The sequence below is a fragment of the Choristoneura fumiferana genome, chromosome 12 (assembly GCF_025370935.1).
Source record: "Choristoneura fumiferana chromosome 12, NRCan_CFum_1, whole genome shotgun sequence".
NCBI lineage: Eukaryota > Metazoa > Arthropoda > Insecta > Lepidoptera > Tortricidae > Choristoneura > Choristoneura fumiferana.
This window is the reverse complement of record NC_133483.1, coordinates 6,379,068-6,398,518: the sequence shown is the minus strand read 5'-3', so window position 1 is coordinate 6,398,518 and position 19,451 is coordinate 6,379,068. Positions and strand designations below refer to the sequence as shown.

Here is a 19,451-nt window from a genome sequence, read left to right as displayed (position 1 = left end):
ACCGGGGATGGTTGACTATATAGGGTTAGGTAGACTAACCAGCAATAACTCGTCAATATCATGAGTTTTTCGTCAACTAATCACAACTGAAGATTGCTCTCCGCGGCAATCGCAATTATTTAATTAGTTCATGTGTCGCAAATTGCTAGAGTATAGTATCACTTCGTCTAAAAAGCAGCTGGTCTAAGTACCAAGTAGTCTTAAAAGTGTCTGGTCTCAGTAGCAATTAAGTGGTCTAAGTAGCAGCTGGTCTAAGTACCAAGTGGTCTAAAAAGTGTCTGGTCTCAGTAGCAAGTGGTCTTAAAAGCATCCTGACCCTAATCTGTTTGTGTCGGAAACTCGAAAAAATATAGGTTAGGTTAAGTTAGAGTTGTGACAAGGTGCGAAGCACATCAGCCACGCGGAAGCCGAGCTCCGTCGACTTTGAGTCAAAGATTTTAAGACCACTTGCTACATAGACCAGCTGTTTTTTGGACGAAATGATACTAACTAACCCACCCCTGGATCCTTCTTTTTTTTAATATGTGACTTAATTTATGGCTGGCCCCCTAACGTGCAATATAAATATTTTAATGGCATTAAGAGTTTATTTTAGACACCTCGCAGGTCGTCTGCAAAGTTCCCCGGTTCACAGTACACAAGCGGGCGCACTTGAATTCAATCACCGCGTCCTTTGTAAACAGAGGCGGGCGAGAGCGTCAAGAGCCAGCTTAATAAAAATAATATCCTACGAGAAGCACGTTTAAAATGCAAATCTAAAGTAGTTTTGACTTCTAACAAATAAATATAACAAAAGCTAGTGAAATATCAATCGTGTTGTACAGTCAAGTAAAAATATGAACTTATTCAAAGTTTCAAAAATATGTACATACTCTTCTTCCGATGTAATAGAGCCGTAGTAACATACTTTTGAGTGGTTCGAATGGAGACATTTTTCACTTGACTGTACGACAGTCAATATTAAATTCAAGGAGCTCTAGGTTAGCTCATGATGAAAGTTCCGTTAGATAGCTCTGTTATAATATGATGATATATTTTGTCTGATTTATCGTTTACTATTTAAATAATTCTGGCGATGTTTGGCGACCGGATGGCCAAGTGGTTAGAGAATCTGACTATAAAGCTTGAGGTCCCGGGTCGATTCCCGGGTCTTGGACGTTTAATATGTCGAAAATACAAACTGAGACATGGATGCACAGAAAAACCAGAAAAAGAGACTAGCGCTGGGAATCGAACCCAGGTCCAGGTCAAAAAAAATACAAAAAGACTCCAAAAAACCTATATATTTATCTGTATAAGTATGTTTATCCGTTGCCTAGTATCCATAGTACAAGCTTTGCTTAGTTTGGGACTAGGTTAATTGGTGTCCAGTGTCCCATGATCTATCCCAGCCTATATACGTCCCACTGCTGGGCACAGGCCTCCTCTCAGAACAAAAGGGTTTGGGCCATAGTTCCCAACCACGCCCATGCGGATTGGGAACTTCACACGCACCATTGAATTGCTTCGCAGGTTTTCGCAGGTTTCCGCACGATGTTTTCCTTCACCGCAAAGCCCGTGGTAAATTTCAAATGTAATTCCGCACATGAATTTCGAAAAACTCAGAGCTGCGAGCCGGGGTTTGAATCCACGACCCTCTGTTTGAGAGGCGATAGGTCACACCACTAGGCCACCACGGGTTCATATAACCAATTTTCAGACTTCATTGTTGACATTAAATATTAAATTCATCCAACTATAGATTTAATATTGTTAAGTTTACTCTTTTATTTATGGCCTAGAAAAAAAAAACACTATTTAGTACTCAGTTTATTAGTTTCAAAATGCATTGAAACTGTAAAACTGAAGCCAAGTTTAACAAATAAACTAGATCTTTTTTCAGCAAGTGGCCGTTTGATGCGGTAACGACACCGATGATGTAATTGTAACGGTCTTTTCACTTTGAGTCCACAAAACAAACATTTTCGTTCTTTCTTTTTCCTTAAAGGGACAAGTTCGCCTTTGTAGATATATCTCAACGTTTGTATATTGTGTTTGTTCCTCTATTTCTGTACACTGTATTAAACGACAATATTTATGGCTTTTATTTTAAAAATTGCTTTATCGTCGTAAGTTTTTGTCAGTGTTTTAATTAAGGATAAAAAGCCACAACTTCACTTGCTACCATATACATAAATGTATGTAAAAACTCTAAGTAAATGAATTTGCGGCTGTTGAATTCACGCTCGCGGCGTCAGCTTTATCACAATGGCGTTATAAATAGAATCCAGGTCCTCTCTCATGCCCATGTATCCAATTAACCTCCCACATTTACCTAGACTAGCGCCACCTCGTAAAATAATTCTCGCCCTAAGACATTTTCTTGGGAAAACTGATTCCTTTTTCTTTAGCGCGTGGGAGAAACTGCAGCCAATGTGCATGTTGCTTCTTGAGTGCAATCAGAATTTCTTTGCAATGTTTTCGCTTTGTAGGTACAGTCAGTATTAAAAGTAGCTGCATTTGTACCTACCTTTTCCTTTTAAAGCTACGTCCTTAACTTTACACAAGATTGGCGGATGTGTTTATGCGACAAAATAAAAAGTGGTTGCTATTTTAAACGAAAACTGTACGACTACAGGCAAATTCAACTAATTTTTAAATATGGAACTGTGATTAGCCTATAGTGATTTAGGATAGATATATCACAATACAATACAATACAATAACTCTTTATTGCACACCAATACAGTAAACAGTACAGAGAACACAAGTATATACATAGAGATTTTCTAAGGTAAGCAATAGGCGGATATATCATATTAATATTATGTATAAATATCAGTTAATTCACATGTAAGTATTAAAGTTCGTCGTAATTATTTAATAATGGACTAGCATACTATGCAAGTAATAAAACAACCAAATAATCTGTATAGTTATTTTGATTATCGAAGTTGGACGAAAAGGCCCTGATTCATTAGGTCCCTTCCCTTGGGTTTTATAGAAGATATTGCGTTATACAAACTTCCTTACCCGTCCTAAGAAAAAGCGATATCAGAGTGAATACAGTGTTAATCTACCTAGTTAAGATTTAACGCAAAATATTATAAAACAATTATATTGAGTTTACAGAAATTATCAAAATTACAAAACCAATTTTAGGGTAAGTTAATGCATAAGAATTAAATAAAAAAAAATTGTAGGTACCCCAGAGGCTCTGTTTTAGGATTCCGACACTTCAACGAAAAAAGAAACACTTCTATCATCAATTTCGTTTATGTGTCGCAAGTCCCGACTTTGTCTAATTGATGTATGTAAACTTGGATAAGTCATATATTTTGAAAATTATTCAATTATAATTAAAGTTCCGCATTTATTGACTAATTTGAGCTTCATCATATGTATATATTCGGCAGTTACAAAACAGCGAATATTATGGTGCTTCCTGTTCACATAGAATTAAGATATTTGGCAAGAAGTAAGACCACACAGCACAAGTGATCAAAAATTCCGAAAAGTCCAGCTCGTACTTAGCCTGTTCTTTCGCAGAATGAAGTACCTATCCTTTGGCAGTATTTTTATTTCTTGTCGTTTATATAGTCATTTACACACATACATCTATTTAACTATAGCAGCAGAGAAGTCCTAAAAGAAACAACTTGTTTTATCTTTTTGAATGAGTCTTATCATAACATAACGAATCTTATCTCAAATAATATATAGCGAATATGTGGGGGTAAAACTTAACACATACAAAGATTCATAGCATCAAAACAGAACGCTAACTACTAAACTAGAAGAAAAACTGAGTCGATCAGAAATAAAAGAACGTTTTAATAAATGAAAGAGCATTTCTCCATTAACGACAGAGAGTGGAATTCTCTGTTGCAACAGTTAACTCCTGTGGGGAGCCAGCGGGGATTGATATAGCATATTAACGGTCGCACTTGGCTCTTAGACGTATATTGCAGCAAGGAACAGTAAAAGTCAATCGTAATACTCAAAAGGAAACCTTACTACTATCAATACTTATACGTTAAGTTAAGAAGTATTAGGCGCAGGAAAAGAAAAGTACACCCTATTTATAAAAGCTTTTTGTTCCCTTCTTAAAAGTATTTGTTAGCTCTCGTTTTCTTGCCGAGTCGAGAGTCGATTTACAAGAATTTGGGTCTTAGAGTACATTTTTTTGTTAAAATATTTCCCTAAAAATGTTACCTGACTATATTAAATTTTGCTCTCAAACCATAAGGCGGCCCTTGAGCTTTGCGGCAGACTCGAGCTCAAAAGATAGCCTTCCGCATAATCAAATCATTTTGCGACCTGGTTTCAAATATTATTCGATTTGTTCAAATTATTTCGGACCTTTCCACTCCAGTTGCTCGAAGTTAAAGAAGTATTGGCTCCTAGGATATTCACAATGAGCTCACGTGCACTACCGATCGAAGCTTATTCTTCTGTAGGGCTTTGTCAAAAAGGTAATAGTCACAGTCACAGGTTGAAAAAGGAAAGCAGTGAGTATTTTTGAGATACATTTGTAGTTATATGTACATTTGTCGCCCTTTTTAAATCCGTGATTGGATGTAAATGGCGAAATGTAGAGAGTTCATTCATTATTTTGAAATTCGCAGTTAGAGAATAAATTGCGTTCGATAGTATTTTCGTAATTTGAACACGTATCAGGTTACTTAATGATCTATTAAATTTAATAACTAGATTGATTTAGTACTCAGACTAAAAATGCAATTTAGTACCATGATGGGTGAACCAAAAATAACGGACTTAAAATGTATGGTATATGTAAATGTCCGAATTTTTGGTAACAAAACTTAAAATAACTGGCAGAACATCTTTTCCAAGTTAATTGAAGTGCCATCAGAAATTGGTATTATGAGATTTATGGCCACGATGTAAAAAAATCGGAAAATGGAAATATTATTCCTGTTTTTGTGATCGTAGAAGTGTTTGGTACAGTTACAATTATCGACAGCAGAAGGTAGTGATGAAGTGCCGGAGTGATACTGATTGAATAAACATTTTGGGTTGTGTGCCGTTGTATGTGAGGAATTTTCGATCAAAGACAGCCACTTCTTTTTAACGTTTTATTTCTAGGATGTATTTTAATCGTTTGTTTGAATGATCATAAATATAGACATTCATTGAAGTGTCGGCATACAAAAATGATACCTATAGGCTATAACATTTAACTGACTTAACAACATCCACCTGTGGTTCAATAAAGATGTAAAGTGCCAAGCCGGGCCTGTTCTTATCAATTTATTTATAAAAAGAGCTCGCCCGGCAAACATTGCCGGGGAAAATATAACCTTTACTTTCTCTTGTATACGTATAAACTTAGGTGAGCACCGTATCCTTTTAGGATTGGCGGTATAGGAAAAAGGAACCTACATATGGAAATGGAACTTTTCTTACGGGGTCTGAATACAAAGTGCTTTAGTCCTTATAGAACTAGAACTTATAGAACTTCTATAGTGATTTTCAGCTTTCTAGGTTCAAAACTTTGTCCCGTAAAGTCAGTTTGTTCACCAGGAATTTTCTTTTTATAAATTAAGACATTAGTTTCGTACAATATTAATAAGCATTCTTGCTTCAACACACTTCTACGCCAAACCTTCGATAACTTCAAATCAAATACCAGGGATTGAATCAATGGGCAAAACAGTTTAATTGTCCTCTATTTTCCCGTAAATTGTTCAGCGATTTGCTTCATTATTGTCTGGTCCAACACCTTTGTTAACTGGATTTGTGGACGACTGTTTGATTAGGCACCAGCTCGAACAGTGTTTCGTCAGAAGATTGCTAACTATCATTGTTGATATTGTAATAATAGACGAAGCGTGTTGTTGCCAAGATATTTGGTACACAGGCCGGTGAGCGGTATTTCACGCCTAGGCATATTTATGTAGGTATGTATATTCTTCTATACGCATTTTGAGACAGTGAAAATTCTAAGTGGCTTCTCAAAACGTCAGAGCTTGAAGTAGAAATAAAAGCTCTCAAATATGTACTTTCGAAGGATTTTGCGGCTCCCACAGAAGAAAATAAAATAAAAATAATCTATTCCGCTGAAAGTGAGACGAGCGTTACTACGCAACGGTGCCCATTTTGCGATGAGAAATAACTTCTCTATAATCTTTTTGGGATGTCGGGGCGGCAGCGTATTGTCATAATTTTCTACCGACTCAAGAAACGACAGGAATCTAAATAGAAGTCCGCACCAGATGAAGATAAGAACGCGAGGTATGCGGGAAGGAATGAAATACTAAAGTCTGCGGAGCAATTGAAAGCCGACCGTTATCCCACTATGTTGCAACGGACTGGATAAAGAGCAATGGCGAAGAGCAAGATTTTTCCAGCGCAAGGAAAGGTTTGTTCTGCTTTTGATGTTAAGTACTCTTACTCGTGAACCATTCCACTTAAAATTTATTAAACTCTACGTATTTTTCCTAACAAAGAACTTGTGCGACGGCTACGAAGAAGTTTTAATTAATTAAATTAACATCAAGTGAGTGGTTTCCATTTGCAAAAACAAGTCAAATATTGCTTTTTTTCAGTCTTTAAGAATTACAATTTGCTACAACTGATGTTATAGAAAGTTTTTTTATTTGACTAGATTGAAAATATTATTACATTTATTACTTAGACTTGTAAATCAAGCACTGTAAACATTTTGCTTGTCTTTCTCTTAGAAAATACAATGAAGAGCTTATTTAGATCAAATTCTCTCACGTGCATTTCTTTTGACTAAGGGGCTGTTTCACCATCCATTGATTAGTGTTAACTGACGGTTAAATGTGATGCCGTCTCTATTTGTTTTGTTTGAATAGACGGAGACCGCATCACATTCATCACATCACATAACTGACGGTTAAATGTGATGCCGTCTCTATTTGTTTTGTTTGAATAGACGGAGACCGCATCACATTTAACCGTCAGTTAACACTAATCAATGGATGGTGAAACAGCCCCTAAGTATCTCAAATGTGTGTCTTTTGCTAATGCAAATAGTATGAAGTCTTGATTTAAAAAAAGTCTGTTGTTTCCTAACTCCAGTAACTGAATGGACGCGATACATTAGCAATATCTTTTGTTTTCAAAGTTCAGTATCACATGCTGAGTGGAGACCCTTTTTCGGTGACAATTGGTGTCATCACCATACAATTTATTGTGATTTTGCTTGTATAGTAATATATTATTGTTTTTTGTGTTTGGTGGTGGTACTGTTGGGACCGTTAATAAATCATTTTTCTTTTCTTTACTTTTCTTTTCTTTTCAGTATATGAGTATACTACATATAAAACCTGACGCGTCGCAAGGCAAGGGTAGCATAGCATCAAATGTATTGAACAACGCGTGACGAAATCGCAAAAACAAATGAAATCCGTGCGATGACAAAGAAAAAGTAACTCACGCATCGCGCCGGGTTCGTTCGTCCCAGAATTTTTCCCAGAAAGAAGATCTAGTTTTGATGCGGAGCACGCTAGTGCTGAGCGTTCGCGGCAGGGTGCCGCCGCTGCTGCTGCCGGAGACTCCGGTGGCCATGCTGTGCTCAGACGCGGAGCTCTTCGTGATGAACGACACTGCAACGCCTCCGAGCCTCTCGGCCTGAGACTCCGAACGCTGCATGACTCTTCACTCAATGACTGACACTACCATAACACGGCCTATCACTGTAAGACCAATTGACTCCGGCTATCACACGGCTCGCGTCATCATTACGTGATTAAGGTCGACCGTTTAACTATTACGCTGTCCTACGATGTAAGACATCTCGCAGAGAGGACCGGCTACTTTCGCCGCTAATTACGTAAATGCTCAGCCCGGCAATGACGCTTCGTTTAATATGTACGTAGCAGGTGAGTTCTGGCAATAAAACAGTAGGTTTGTTTCGTCAGTCCTTATCAGCAGTAATCTATAAACCGCGTGTATTATTACTCTCCCTGTGAAATAACTATCAATATCACAACAACGTAGTAATCAATAAAGTCTGCATATCTTAGGTACGATAATTGAATTAAAAAATTGTAGGCCTCATCCTTGGCACTAATAGGGTCTGCGTGTGTTAGCGTGTGTGTAGCTGGACCGGTCCCGAGACCAGTGAACGCCCTCGACACTGACACTTTCAGCACAAGCACGTTGTAGATTTGTACTTGTATTTTAAAAACATGGCATTACGCGCGAGATCACTTATAATTGAGCTCCCTGGAAGAGCTCTGGGATCAAAAAGAACAGTCACATTTTTGGTTGGGGTGGGGGGTTTGTCGAGTTGGGTTTTAGCGGCACAACAGAACGGCGCGTGTGGTAGGACATAAAAGGTGGCGTGTCGCCGGCAGCCCGCGCGGACTATCAATGGAGTCGAGTCGGCGGCGTGGGAGGGGTTGCGGGGGGCGCGGGGACTCGCCCGGCGCGCCCCGGCCGCGGCCAGCGAGCGAGCGCGACGTCGCCCGACGCCCGACGTCGCCCGACGTTCAATTTGGCGCGGACGGAGCCGGCGGCAGCGGTGAGCGCCGGTAATCAATGTTCGAAGCAAATCGAGGGCCACGAATTCGCCACCAATGCCAAGTACGATTGAGACGTTAAAATGACGTTAATGTGACTTCAATAACATGTACGCGGCGCGACGTTTGGCGTAAAACATGAAAGTATTTTATTTATTCAATTTTAAACACCTATAATAAGTAGAACGTAAACCGTTCATAAAGTACAACCACTGTAAACCGTTCTTGTCAGTTAGATTTTTAGAGATGTACGGAACCCTAAGTGTGCGAGTCCGACTCTCGATTAGCCGGTTTTTTAGAAGAATCATCACTTATGAGTCACTAAATATCTTTCAGTACGAGGCAAGATTGGTTCCTTCATAGTTATTTTAAGACTCTACCCTGTAATCTCACACACAACACAAACATCACGCCTGTATTCCCAAATGAGGTAGGCAGAGCACACGAAAAATTACCGCTTCGGAGCCACTTTAAGCAATTTTAGGTTTTAAGTTTGATAAAAACGGTACAATAGTGACAGGTTGCTAGCCTGTCGCCTACGGTATACCTTAACCTATATCCTCAGTCGCCTGTTACGACATCCACGGAAGAAATGGAGAAGTGTAATTCTAAGCCAACACCACACGGGTAACCTTAACGGGGTAACGGGGTGCCTTGCAATCCTTGGATAAAAATAAGTTTCAAATAATTTTAATTTCATTTTCAAAACGAACTTTTTCATAAACGTACTAAAAATATCAATCTGATCATTGTTAGAGGTTAAAATTCAACTTGCAAGGTTTGAAGACAACTTGCTTACTTACTTATACGTACAATCAAAGAAACCATATCGCGTACTAGGGTGGGACCTATTCATAATCAATTTCGCCATGATTTTTCTGGCAAATGTAAAAAATGACAATATGACATCAGATCACAGAGACCCAGATAGATAGAGATCCAGGATGGTGGCTGAACCCAACATCATCGGCGTCACAAAATCACACAGACTTCGCTGGGTCAGCCACGAATGGGAGAGGATCGGGCTGCCAAAAGAGCGTACGTGGGACGACCGACTGGTCGCCGCCCGGTTGGGCGACCCAGGTACCGCTGAGAGGACAGTGTCCAGGCGTATCTGCGACGTCTTCAAGTCGACGACTGGCAAGAGGCTGCGCACGATCGGGACAGATGGCATCTCTCGTTTCGGAGGCCAATACCCTCTTCAGGCCTTCCTGAGCCAAATTAGTTAGAGTTATGACATCAGAAGCACAAAGGCTCCACCCTGTTATTGCTTCGTGATTCAATTTCTTTGATTGTACATACATATCTACATTGCAAGTTAAATAAAAGCTTGTAAAAACCCGGTGAGAATCAAGTTATTAAGGAAAATATTTTTATACGGTACATTTGTTAGGAAGCTTACTGTACCCAAGTGGTAAATTAGAAAATAATGGCTTACCGGGGGTGGTGCCGCGATAATTTCAAGCAAATAAGCTTTTATTAAAACAAATTATACAAAATCCCGTAGGTATGAAATTCTCGTGAAAAATCTCTTACCTATTTTTAGAAGAGTTTCATTTAATTCGCTGTAATTTTTCGAGTATTTCTTACAGCTTTACCTATAAGCAGTTAGGGATTAGAATTTTTCATTTATTTTTTTACGCTTTAAGAGCCAATTAATGAACAAAAAGCAGTTTTCTCTTCTCAAACTGCGTAGGCGTATTCTACGTATTTTTTCACACTATACTTATATCGGCAATTTTGTGTTAAGACCGTAATCTTACACTTTAGCATTTTGATAAATGCCAGACTTATTATGACAAAAACGCTTGGTGAACTATCAAAATAGAGTAGACGCTAACGTGATTCTCACTACATCGCGTTTCGAGTTTGAAACATGTATGTGGTTTGTGTGATTTAATATGTTGATTTATAAGCAAGCAGTAGGTACAATCAGCAGCAGAAGTGGATGAGCGGTTACGGTGCTTAAAATGAATAAACGAATCCATTGCTAACGTAATAAGAGAGTAATCAGATCATTTTGAGTACCACAACTGCTCATCTACTTCTGCTGCTGACTGTTCAGAGGTGAGAGACTGTGAGGGTGGAACCATTTCGCTGGAAATATTATCTGGACGTTCCAAATATCTGCTAAAGAAATTATCGTCAGATTGATGGTGATCGCTCTGTCCTGGTACGCGATTCAGTTTCTTCGACCCCACACACTATGGTCACGGCGTAACAGGCTTAGTTTTAATTCCCAGCGCTTTAAAGCTTCATAAAGAATAACAAAGAGGCTAATAGAAGTCATAGAGGACCGAAAAGCTGGCAGCTTTTTCGGATAAAGAATTAGCTCAGCTATTCAAAGAGGGAACGCTGCCAGCATCATCAGTAACTGCTTTAGGCGTGGCTTTAAGTACTTAATTTGTTTTAGTTTTTTTTTAAAATGTGTTTTTAGTAATCAGTAATCAGTCATTTATTAGAAGATGCATCTTGGTTTAAAGAAAGAAGAAATTTATTCACATTCCCAAAGACAAACAAAAACAACAAAAAAAAACCGGCCAAGAGCATGTCAGACACGCCCAAGATAGGGTTCCGTAGCCATTACGAATAATCCAGTAATATTTTTCTAAGGATTTCGTATAGTGTACGGACCTTCCAAGTTAAGGCTGTGCTATTTACTCTTAAACTACTAATAATTCTCAAGCAATCTGAGCCGTTATAATTTTCCTTGTAAATTTGATATATTTACTACTATCCTGAATTTTTTCGAGTTTTTCCAACCAACAGCTTAGATTGTAAAGGGGGGGAGGGGCACTCGATTTTCATAAAAATTTGCACTTTAAAGTTGAATACTTCGCAAACGGATCACTGAATCGCAAGATTGTCTCAGCAACCCCCTAATGATTTTAAAAGACTTATCCAACGATACCCCAAACTACAAGTCAATAAAAAAAACACCCCCGATTTTTATCTATGGGACGCTTAAATTTTTTTTTTACTTATTTTATACTACCACTTTGTCAGCGTGGCTAATATGTATATTCATGCCAAATTACAGCTTTCTAGTACTAACGGTCTTTGAGCTTAGCCGCGGAAAGACAGACAGACGGACAGACATGGCGAAATTATAAGGGTTCCTAGTTGACTACGGAACCCTAAAAACGATTAGCAACAAACACACTTTTTGACAAAAAAGCGGGTCTTGATGGCTTGATTTTAAGATCTGAATGTAAATAGATATAATTTAATTACTCTATCTAATTATTTAACTAGAAAAAATCTAGGATAAGGAATACCTTTAATACGATGTATTTCGTACGAAGCTCAAAGTCAAACAGTTATAAAAACCATGACAGTAAACCATGAAAATAGCCAATGGCAACTGATTCAATAGAAATACCCACTGCAAATAAACAAAGAAATGGCGGAAAAAGCGTATTGCACGAGAAATGACGATAAACGGATTTGCTACACGTGAAGTGAATATTCAGAAAAAAATCGGCCAAGTGCGTGTCGGGCCATGCACAATGAAGGGTTCCTCGGCAGAACTGGGGAACCCTAAAAAGGTAAAAAGCGTTAAAAAATAAAGAGTGGTAAAAATACTTCAAAATTCATTGGACTTAAGTATCTTGACGTGCGACACCTACTCTAGCAAAAATCTGTCAATCAGTACAGTTAAGCGCAAAACTAAATTCGCACTACAATCTTATTACGCCGAAGTTCTAAGAGCGTGTGGTACAAACATTTTTAAAAAGTTGCACAAGGATAGTATTTTTACAGCCGACTATACTACGTCTCGTTGTTTTGGTTTCCAGCTATATGCGCCGCACTGCTGGGCGCAGGTCTCCTCTTAAAGTGAGAGGGCTTATTGGAAGCCAGTACTTGTTGAAAGAATTTCTTGTAGTTAATTTTAGTTTAGTTAAATACGAGTACTCGCTGAATAGATTATATCTTGGTTCTGTAAAGTAATTTCAAAATGTGGAACAGTCACGTTCAAATAAGTCTAACGACAAATCTATGGGCACGGTAGTGCCCCCGCCAAGTCGAGCAATCCTTTTTACATTCAAGCCACTCTAACATGCGCTTGTAACTTCAAGTTTAAAAAAGGGCATTCACGTTTAAGATATAGCTGTACAAGGAACCTCGCCAATTCTTTCCAATAGCAATCCACAATATGAGTCCGAAACGTGCTTGAAAGGGTCTGAGCGTACAAGCGTTTGCACGGCCTAAATGAATAAAAACTTCAGTAACCATCGGACCGCCTGCACTTGTTTCCAGGTTTGTACGTTTTTTGTTTCCATTCCAATAAGGCTGAGCTGAGGTAAAATTGAAAATACAAACTGAAATATAGATGCACAGAAAAACCAGAAAAATAAGACCAGCACGGGAATCGAACCCAGGTCCTCGGTATTCCGTACCGCGTGCTATACCGCTACGCCACTGCTGGTCAACGGTACAGACACGAATTTCCCCTACTGCCACTTGAGCTGAGGTATATAGGAATACCAAATACCTGCTGATTTTCTATACCATATTCCCGTTTCAAGCAGCGCTCAGATTACGTTTGGTATGAAAATAAATCCCCTGGAAATCGTATGCTTTAAGTACAAGCCCAGGTTTGATTGAACCCACAATACTTAGCTAGAAGAGCCATAGGTAGGTCGAACAAAGATATTGCTAAAGGAAGTGTTTGCCAAATAATGCATTCGGTCGAACATTAGTGAATCGAAAGCAGCATAGCAAATCTGGTTGAAAAGTAGCCTAAGGCCATAAAGACACCAAATCACGTACTACGCCCGCGTCGCTAAGCCTGGAAACAGTATTAATGTGAACCTTAAAAATAAAAGAGACGATTAATATTTCAAGCTGGTAACTTTAATAATTGCTTCGTATATCGCTATGCGGCACATTAACTCGATTACTTTCGGATTACACCCCAGAGGCAGTCATCCTGAACTGGAATTACGTAACATGTTTATTTAATTTGCGATGCTTAACACAACGGGTAGAGTAGATACATGGTATCTGCGAAATTTGGTTATCAGAGAATCATGTAACGTGTAACACGAAATGTTTGGAAGAGGAATTCAATATCGAGTTTTATTATTTATTTTTACGGATACGTCATAGCCACAGGCTTAGTATGCTTTTGGTATTTGTCAATAATATTTATTAAAGATACAGGCTCAGCCTAGTTTGATACTTACGAGATAATGATGATAATTTTTTGAATTTGTATATAAATAAACTATTTTATTCTAGTCTTTATTTTAATACAATAAAGTATTTACAAATCTAAATGTATTTCTGTCTATCAGTTTGGTACCTTCTTAAGCTTAAACTACTGCTCTGTTGCCAACTACGAACTTTGGACTCCTGCTATGCGGTACGGAAGGAAAGGGGAAACCACTGCAAGATTTACCCAAGCAAATTGCCATAAAGGTGCATTACAACTGTTTCTAATCCAACGACTACTACGAGTGCCATTTTGTCAAGAGTGTAGTGACATAGAGGAGAAAAGAGAATTCTGATTGTTTATTCCGATCTTCTAATATGATGAGTGTGAAATTTCATGTCAATCGGTTTAGTAGTTAAGGCGTGAAAGCGGAACAAAGAAACAAACAAACTCGCTTTAGCATTTATGAAATTAGTAAGGAAAAGGATATATAAATTAACGTGACACGTAAAAATGTGATCTAATATAAATCTGCCGAACAAACAGTTAATTGCTAAATGATTTAATATTGTGCAAATACGATATTATGAAAGGCATATTATGAGTGCATTTATGTCGATTCACTGAATCTGAACATCTTATTTTCATGAAGTTAAAGCAGTCATAATAAAATTATCAAAACGGACCCAACAAAATGTTCTAAATAATGTTCACTATAAATAGTATCATAAAAAGAAAAACTACAACAATTTGCAGGAGAGAAATTTTACGATAAGATGATTTCTACATACAATAGGTACCTTTGACTAAGTTAGTTTTAAATAAAAAAAAATATATATTTTTTGGAAACAAAAGCGGGAGTTGTATCGATAAATTGTGATACGTTTCGCGTAACCCGTAAAATAATTGCATAATCACGGCAGTTTTCACTTCATTGCCAATATTTTAATTAATCGGTTTAGCTTCATTATAAAGTGATACGTGCGATCTAACAGAGCCAATCAAGGTCATGTTGTAACGAATCGTAGCATGCGTTCGTATTCGATATTCAAAGTTCAGCAAGTCCATTTGCGCAATCACAGTTGCATATTCTTATAGGAGAACTTATAAAGTGTTAATATACATGAAGTCTATGATTGACTACGAGACCGATTCTCGAAATAATATCAGTCGAAAATAACATTTGAAAGTAAGTGAGAAAAATATCTGTACCTACTGCTAACAAAGTTTTCGAATAGTATTTGAGCTTTTTTTAGTCTCTATCTCAAATATCAAGCAAATATCAATCATCTGTCTTGTGTACTCATGAAAATCTGAAGACTGAAACATCTGACATTACAATCTGAATTATTGGCAAGGGCGTATGTGTTCGTTCAGATGTATTTAACCAGCTGGTTTGACATTTGATGATATTTAATTATTTGACATAATATTTAAGCGCGTGTCAACGCCGTCGAGGATGCGATTAGCTATCGCCGATTTTCCCGCTTAAGAGACGAACACAATATACAAATTCCATGTCAGTAAATGAGATAAATACAAGGAGCGAAAAAGTAATTGTTCGATTAAAAAACTTAGTTTTTAAAAGGCGTAAAAATATAAATTTTTATTAATTTATACATATTTTATTAATTTCACCATGAAATGTTATTTATTACATTTACATTGTTTTTTAATTTCCAGAAAAAATATGTATAAATTAATAAGAAATCAAGTTTTTAATTCGAACAATATTTTTTCGCTCCGTGTGTTTCTCTCATTTACTGACATGGAATTTATATTGTGTTCGTCTCTTAAGCGGGAAAATCGTGGGAAATTCGGCGATAGCTAATCGCAGTGTTCACAACTACCTTGATTAAAATTAATAAAGTTTACTAATAACGAGATGCGTGCCTAACTGCGCGGCTGCCCGCTGGCCCGCTCCGCTTTCGCAGACATTTTGTTGACATGCGCGAAGTGTGACAGACGTAATTTGTGTAGTGTGAAAACTGATGGTCAATCTGACATCTGAACCTAACCCAAACGTAATCGGGAGCGCACCACGCAAATTTTGATCACGTAAGGCACTATCAACCAAGTGATAACGTTTGTCATCTAATTGTTTTTTTTTTTATACTACTGGATGGCAAACGAGCAAGTGGGTCTCCTGATGGTAAGAGATCACCACCGCCCATAAACATCTGCAACACCAGGGGTTGATGGTGCATCACCGCGATGCAAATGTGCGTTTCGATCACATTTGAATAGCTTGGACCTGGTCCACATCCGGGACCGGTACCGTTTATCGACGATATAAAGCATTCGTCCCTTTCTAGCTAGTTTGCGCGTCCGAAAGGGACGAATGCTCTATGTCGGCGATAAACGGTACCGTGCTAGGGCCCCTGATGTGGACGCACCTTTATAGTTGATATTAAAGAAACACTGGAAATTATATCACAGCCTACTGAATTTCAGAAATAGTTTTGTAATTTCCAGTTACAATATTATTAATACCTATAAAAAGTATAACTTGTTTTTAGTAAAAAATATTGTTATTACAACAAGACATATTATTGTAGTAAACCCTGGGCCTGTGCCCAGCAGTGGGTCGTATATAGGCTGGGATGATGATGATGATGATGAAACCCTATAAAAAAGGACTAGAAATAAAAAAATATATCTTGTTTTTAGTAAACATTATTGTTATTCCAACAAGACATAGTTTTTTACGGTTAGTAAAAACCATAAGTAAAACTCGTTTGTATGTAACCGTCAGTGTTATTTACTTGTACTGGGTATAAGTAAACTTTTAGTGATTATTACCATTTTTTACTTGTAGCTATTGAAGTTTTTTCTTCATGCAAGACTCATTAAAGTAAAATTTTCTACTACTCTACCTTCTCTATGTTAAAGTCAGTATATAATTATTGCGAATGGTAAGTATTTACGAGAGATGTGATTTTAAAAATCGGTAAATAATCCTAGTCCTGGAATCTATAAATCTGCGGCCATAAAGTACGTAATGGATTTATTCATTTCTGTGTCATTATTTTGATTTACATTGATAACTGTGCCAAGCGGCGGATGTTCTAACTTGAACCTATCAAGGAGAGCTGCATGCATCTCAGATGCGATCGAGACTGCACTACGAGAGCTAAAAATACACCGTACTGTATGGACCATACATCATGTTCGCGACGCCTGCCCGTGTCGCTAGCTCTTAGAATATACACCGCACGTGAGCTCCACTTCAAGACTTGAGAGACTTTCATTTGGAGACATTTTGTGTAGTTCGTTTGGATTTTTATTTTTTTAGTTCGTTCATAAAATCTTTGAAATAGACAAGTATAAGTGAATATAAGAAGAATGTGGTTTTCAGTAGTAAAAACTTACCTTTTAAAGTCGCCGTGGACGACTGTTAAGATCGAAAGCACAACACTATTACAGAAAAGACTACCAACAAAAGCTTTCGAACAAAAAGACAATTAAAAGCAAACAAATCGAAAAGGAAAAAGCAAGCGTGCTAAAACGTGCGTTGGTTATTATACATACGCTCTGTCCAGCTGTGCCGCCTCGGACTCCTTGAATCTGCAAGCAATGAAATAATAAGGAAAGGGAAAATTGCCCGGGTACAGTCGAAGTCAGTCGACGGGCGTTGGACCTATATGCGGGTATATGCTCAGCTTTTACATATACATCAGTGCCAGGGCTGTCGATGCGGCGACGGCAGACAAGCCCTATGAGAGCGCTGTGACAGTAGCATTATGCCGTGCGGTGCGACATCGACGGAACAATCAAAAATGTTATATACACATATATACTACGGTTCAGCTCCAATCGGCGAGTGCGTTTTACGGCCAGAAGGCTCCATTGTATGCTATTGTGAGTAAGCTCGCAAGTGAAACGTTAGTAGTTCACAGTGTTAGATACAAATGGTATTATTGTTAATTATATTGCTTACTTTGCATCTCCGCCTCAAGGAGTTGTTGACATTTAGAGTGCCTTCGCATTCAGCCTTTGAGACCTTTGTCGTGCGAAGAGGTGGTAAGAGTGATTTAGTGTGTGCTTGTTATTTTGCTAACTTTGAGTGCTTTGAGGTGTGGTGAAATAGAAATGAAACTTTATTAAAATGATGTTTGTTTGATTTTGTTTGTTATTGGTTTTGTTATGTGCGGTGAACTCAGAAATAACTCACATTGTCCTTTTAATAACATCTATAACCATACATTGTGGAAGAGCAATAAACTATTGAGTATTAATTAATATACTTATATAAAAAAAATACTTCGGACTCGTAACTAAATGTTTGAAAGTGCATTATAATAATACAATACAAATTCAGTGATAATATGTATGTAGCAAGGGTATGGTAGTAAACGATTCATAATAATTTATTAAAATTTGGTGAATGTCAAATTTTAGTTTCCTTTTATCCTATTTCTACAGTTTTACTCGTATATTGATCAATGATTATTACATTAAATTGAGAGTTTTTATTGAATTCTTTTAATATTGTGAACTAGGCTTTACTTTTCATTTGACATTATGTAGAGTTAGAAATGAAGCTGAATCACTGACTTAATATTTTAAGCATTTTAAAATTGAATAGCCATGATAGAATAACGAGAATAATGCGAGATAGGGACAATTTATTTATACAATTTATAGCTCTACTTAGACAAAGGGTTTCAGTAGAGCTTAAAATATATTATCACGTGCACAAAAGGTAGTCGAAAGGTAAACGCGGTCAATATCCTTAAGAACGAGTATGTGTGTATCAGATAGTTCAACTGACAACGGCATACTTGTTGAACACGTTTGATTAGATCCAACAGATATCAACGGGAGATACTGATAAGATCTCATTGATAGAGTAGTTTACGTCACTACAAATGTAATAATATGTTTTGGAAGAAAGTGAGCATATAATATGTATTTATATTATTGAGGTAAGTAAGTACATTGTATTTATTTCGCTGGGAAATTAAACTTCATTGACATACCAGCGGCTTTGTATGACGTATGACGTAGTTTGCAATATTACTGCAATTTTATACCGTCAGAGTGCAGCACTAGCACATACCATATGTTTATGGTTTATGTTTTTTGAGTATCTTAAATATCCGTAGGATGCCGTAATATATTATTTTAATTACACTTTTGGAAATATAGCTCTATCGCTACTATCGATGTAAATATCATTTATTTTGTTAGTTATCAATATGTCATGATTTCTATAGGTATTAATAATACTCTTTGGTCATGATCTGTCATGGCGACAAAATATAAAGATAACTGCAGGGCTACTACGAAACTCGAAACTCGAAGTTCGTGTCGTGCGGTCCCTCTAACACTTATACTATTTAATATGAGAGCGAGAGGAATGGTACGATACGAACTTCGAGTTTACAGTTTCGTAGTAGCCCTGCTGACGTTATCGAGAACTGTCGTTGTGACGTTTCTTTACGGTTTGTGCTAGTGTCGCCCCCCGCGCAGAGCTTTGCCTAATATGCGCTATTTCTAAAGACTGACACATATTCAAAGTTTTAATTAATTTAGCGAAGTCGCAAACAAACTTTACATTGTTGTTCATATCTAGTAGGTATCCGACACGAGGTCTCGCTCGTCTGGATAAAAAACTTTAATTGACGGTATTTTCTCATTTACTCGTTCACAAACAAGGTTACTCATTAAAATTAAGAGATTGTTAATAATAGTGTTGATGTGTAGCATGAATGATGATATAATATGAGTGTTGAATGTCGATATCAATCGAATTGTGTCCTTGTATTCGATGTATCGGGCTAGAAATGTCACTA

General features: G+C 37.5%; 1 protein-coding gene across 15 annotated transcripts in view; it reads right to left on the bottom strand.

Moving 5' to 3' along the window:
- Window positions 1-19,451, bottom strand: part of dnc (phosphodiesterase dunce) — a 551,064-nt gene that overhangs the window by 101,380 nt on the left and 430,233 nt on the right. For 14 of the 15 annotated variants that reach the window (XM_074095100.1, XM_074095096.1, XM_074095099.1 and 11 more), the window contains one exon: window positions 17,185-17,220. The exons of the other annotated variant lie outside the window; for it this stretch is intronic. In XM_074095100.1, the coding sequence (XP_073951201.1) occupies window positions 17,185-17,220 (36 nt within the window). The remainder of the gene's footprint in view (window positions 1-17,184; window positions 17,221-19,451) is intronic. 15 annotated transcript variants of the gene reach the window in all.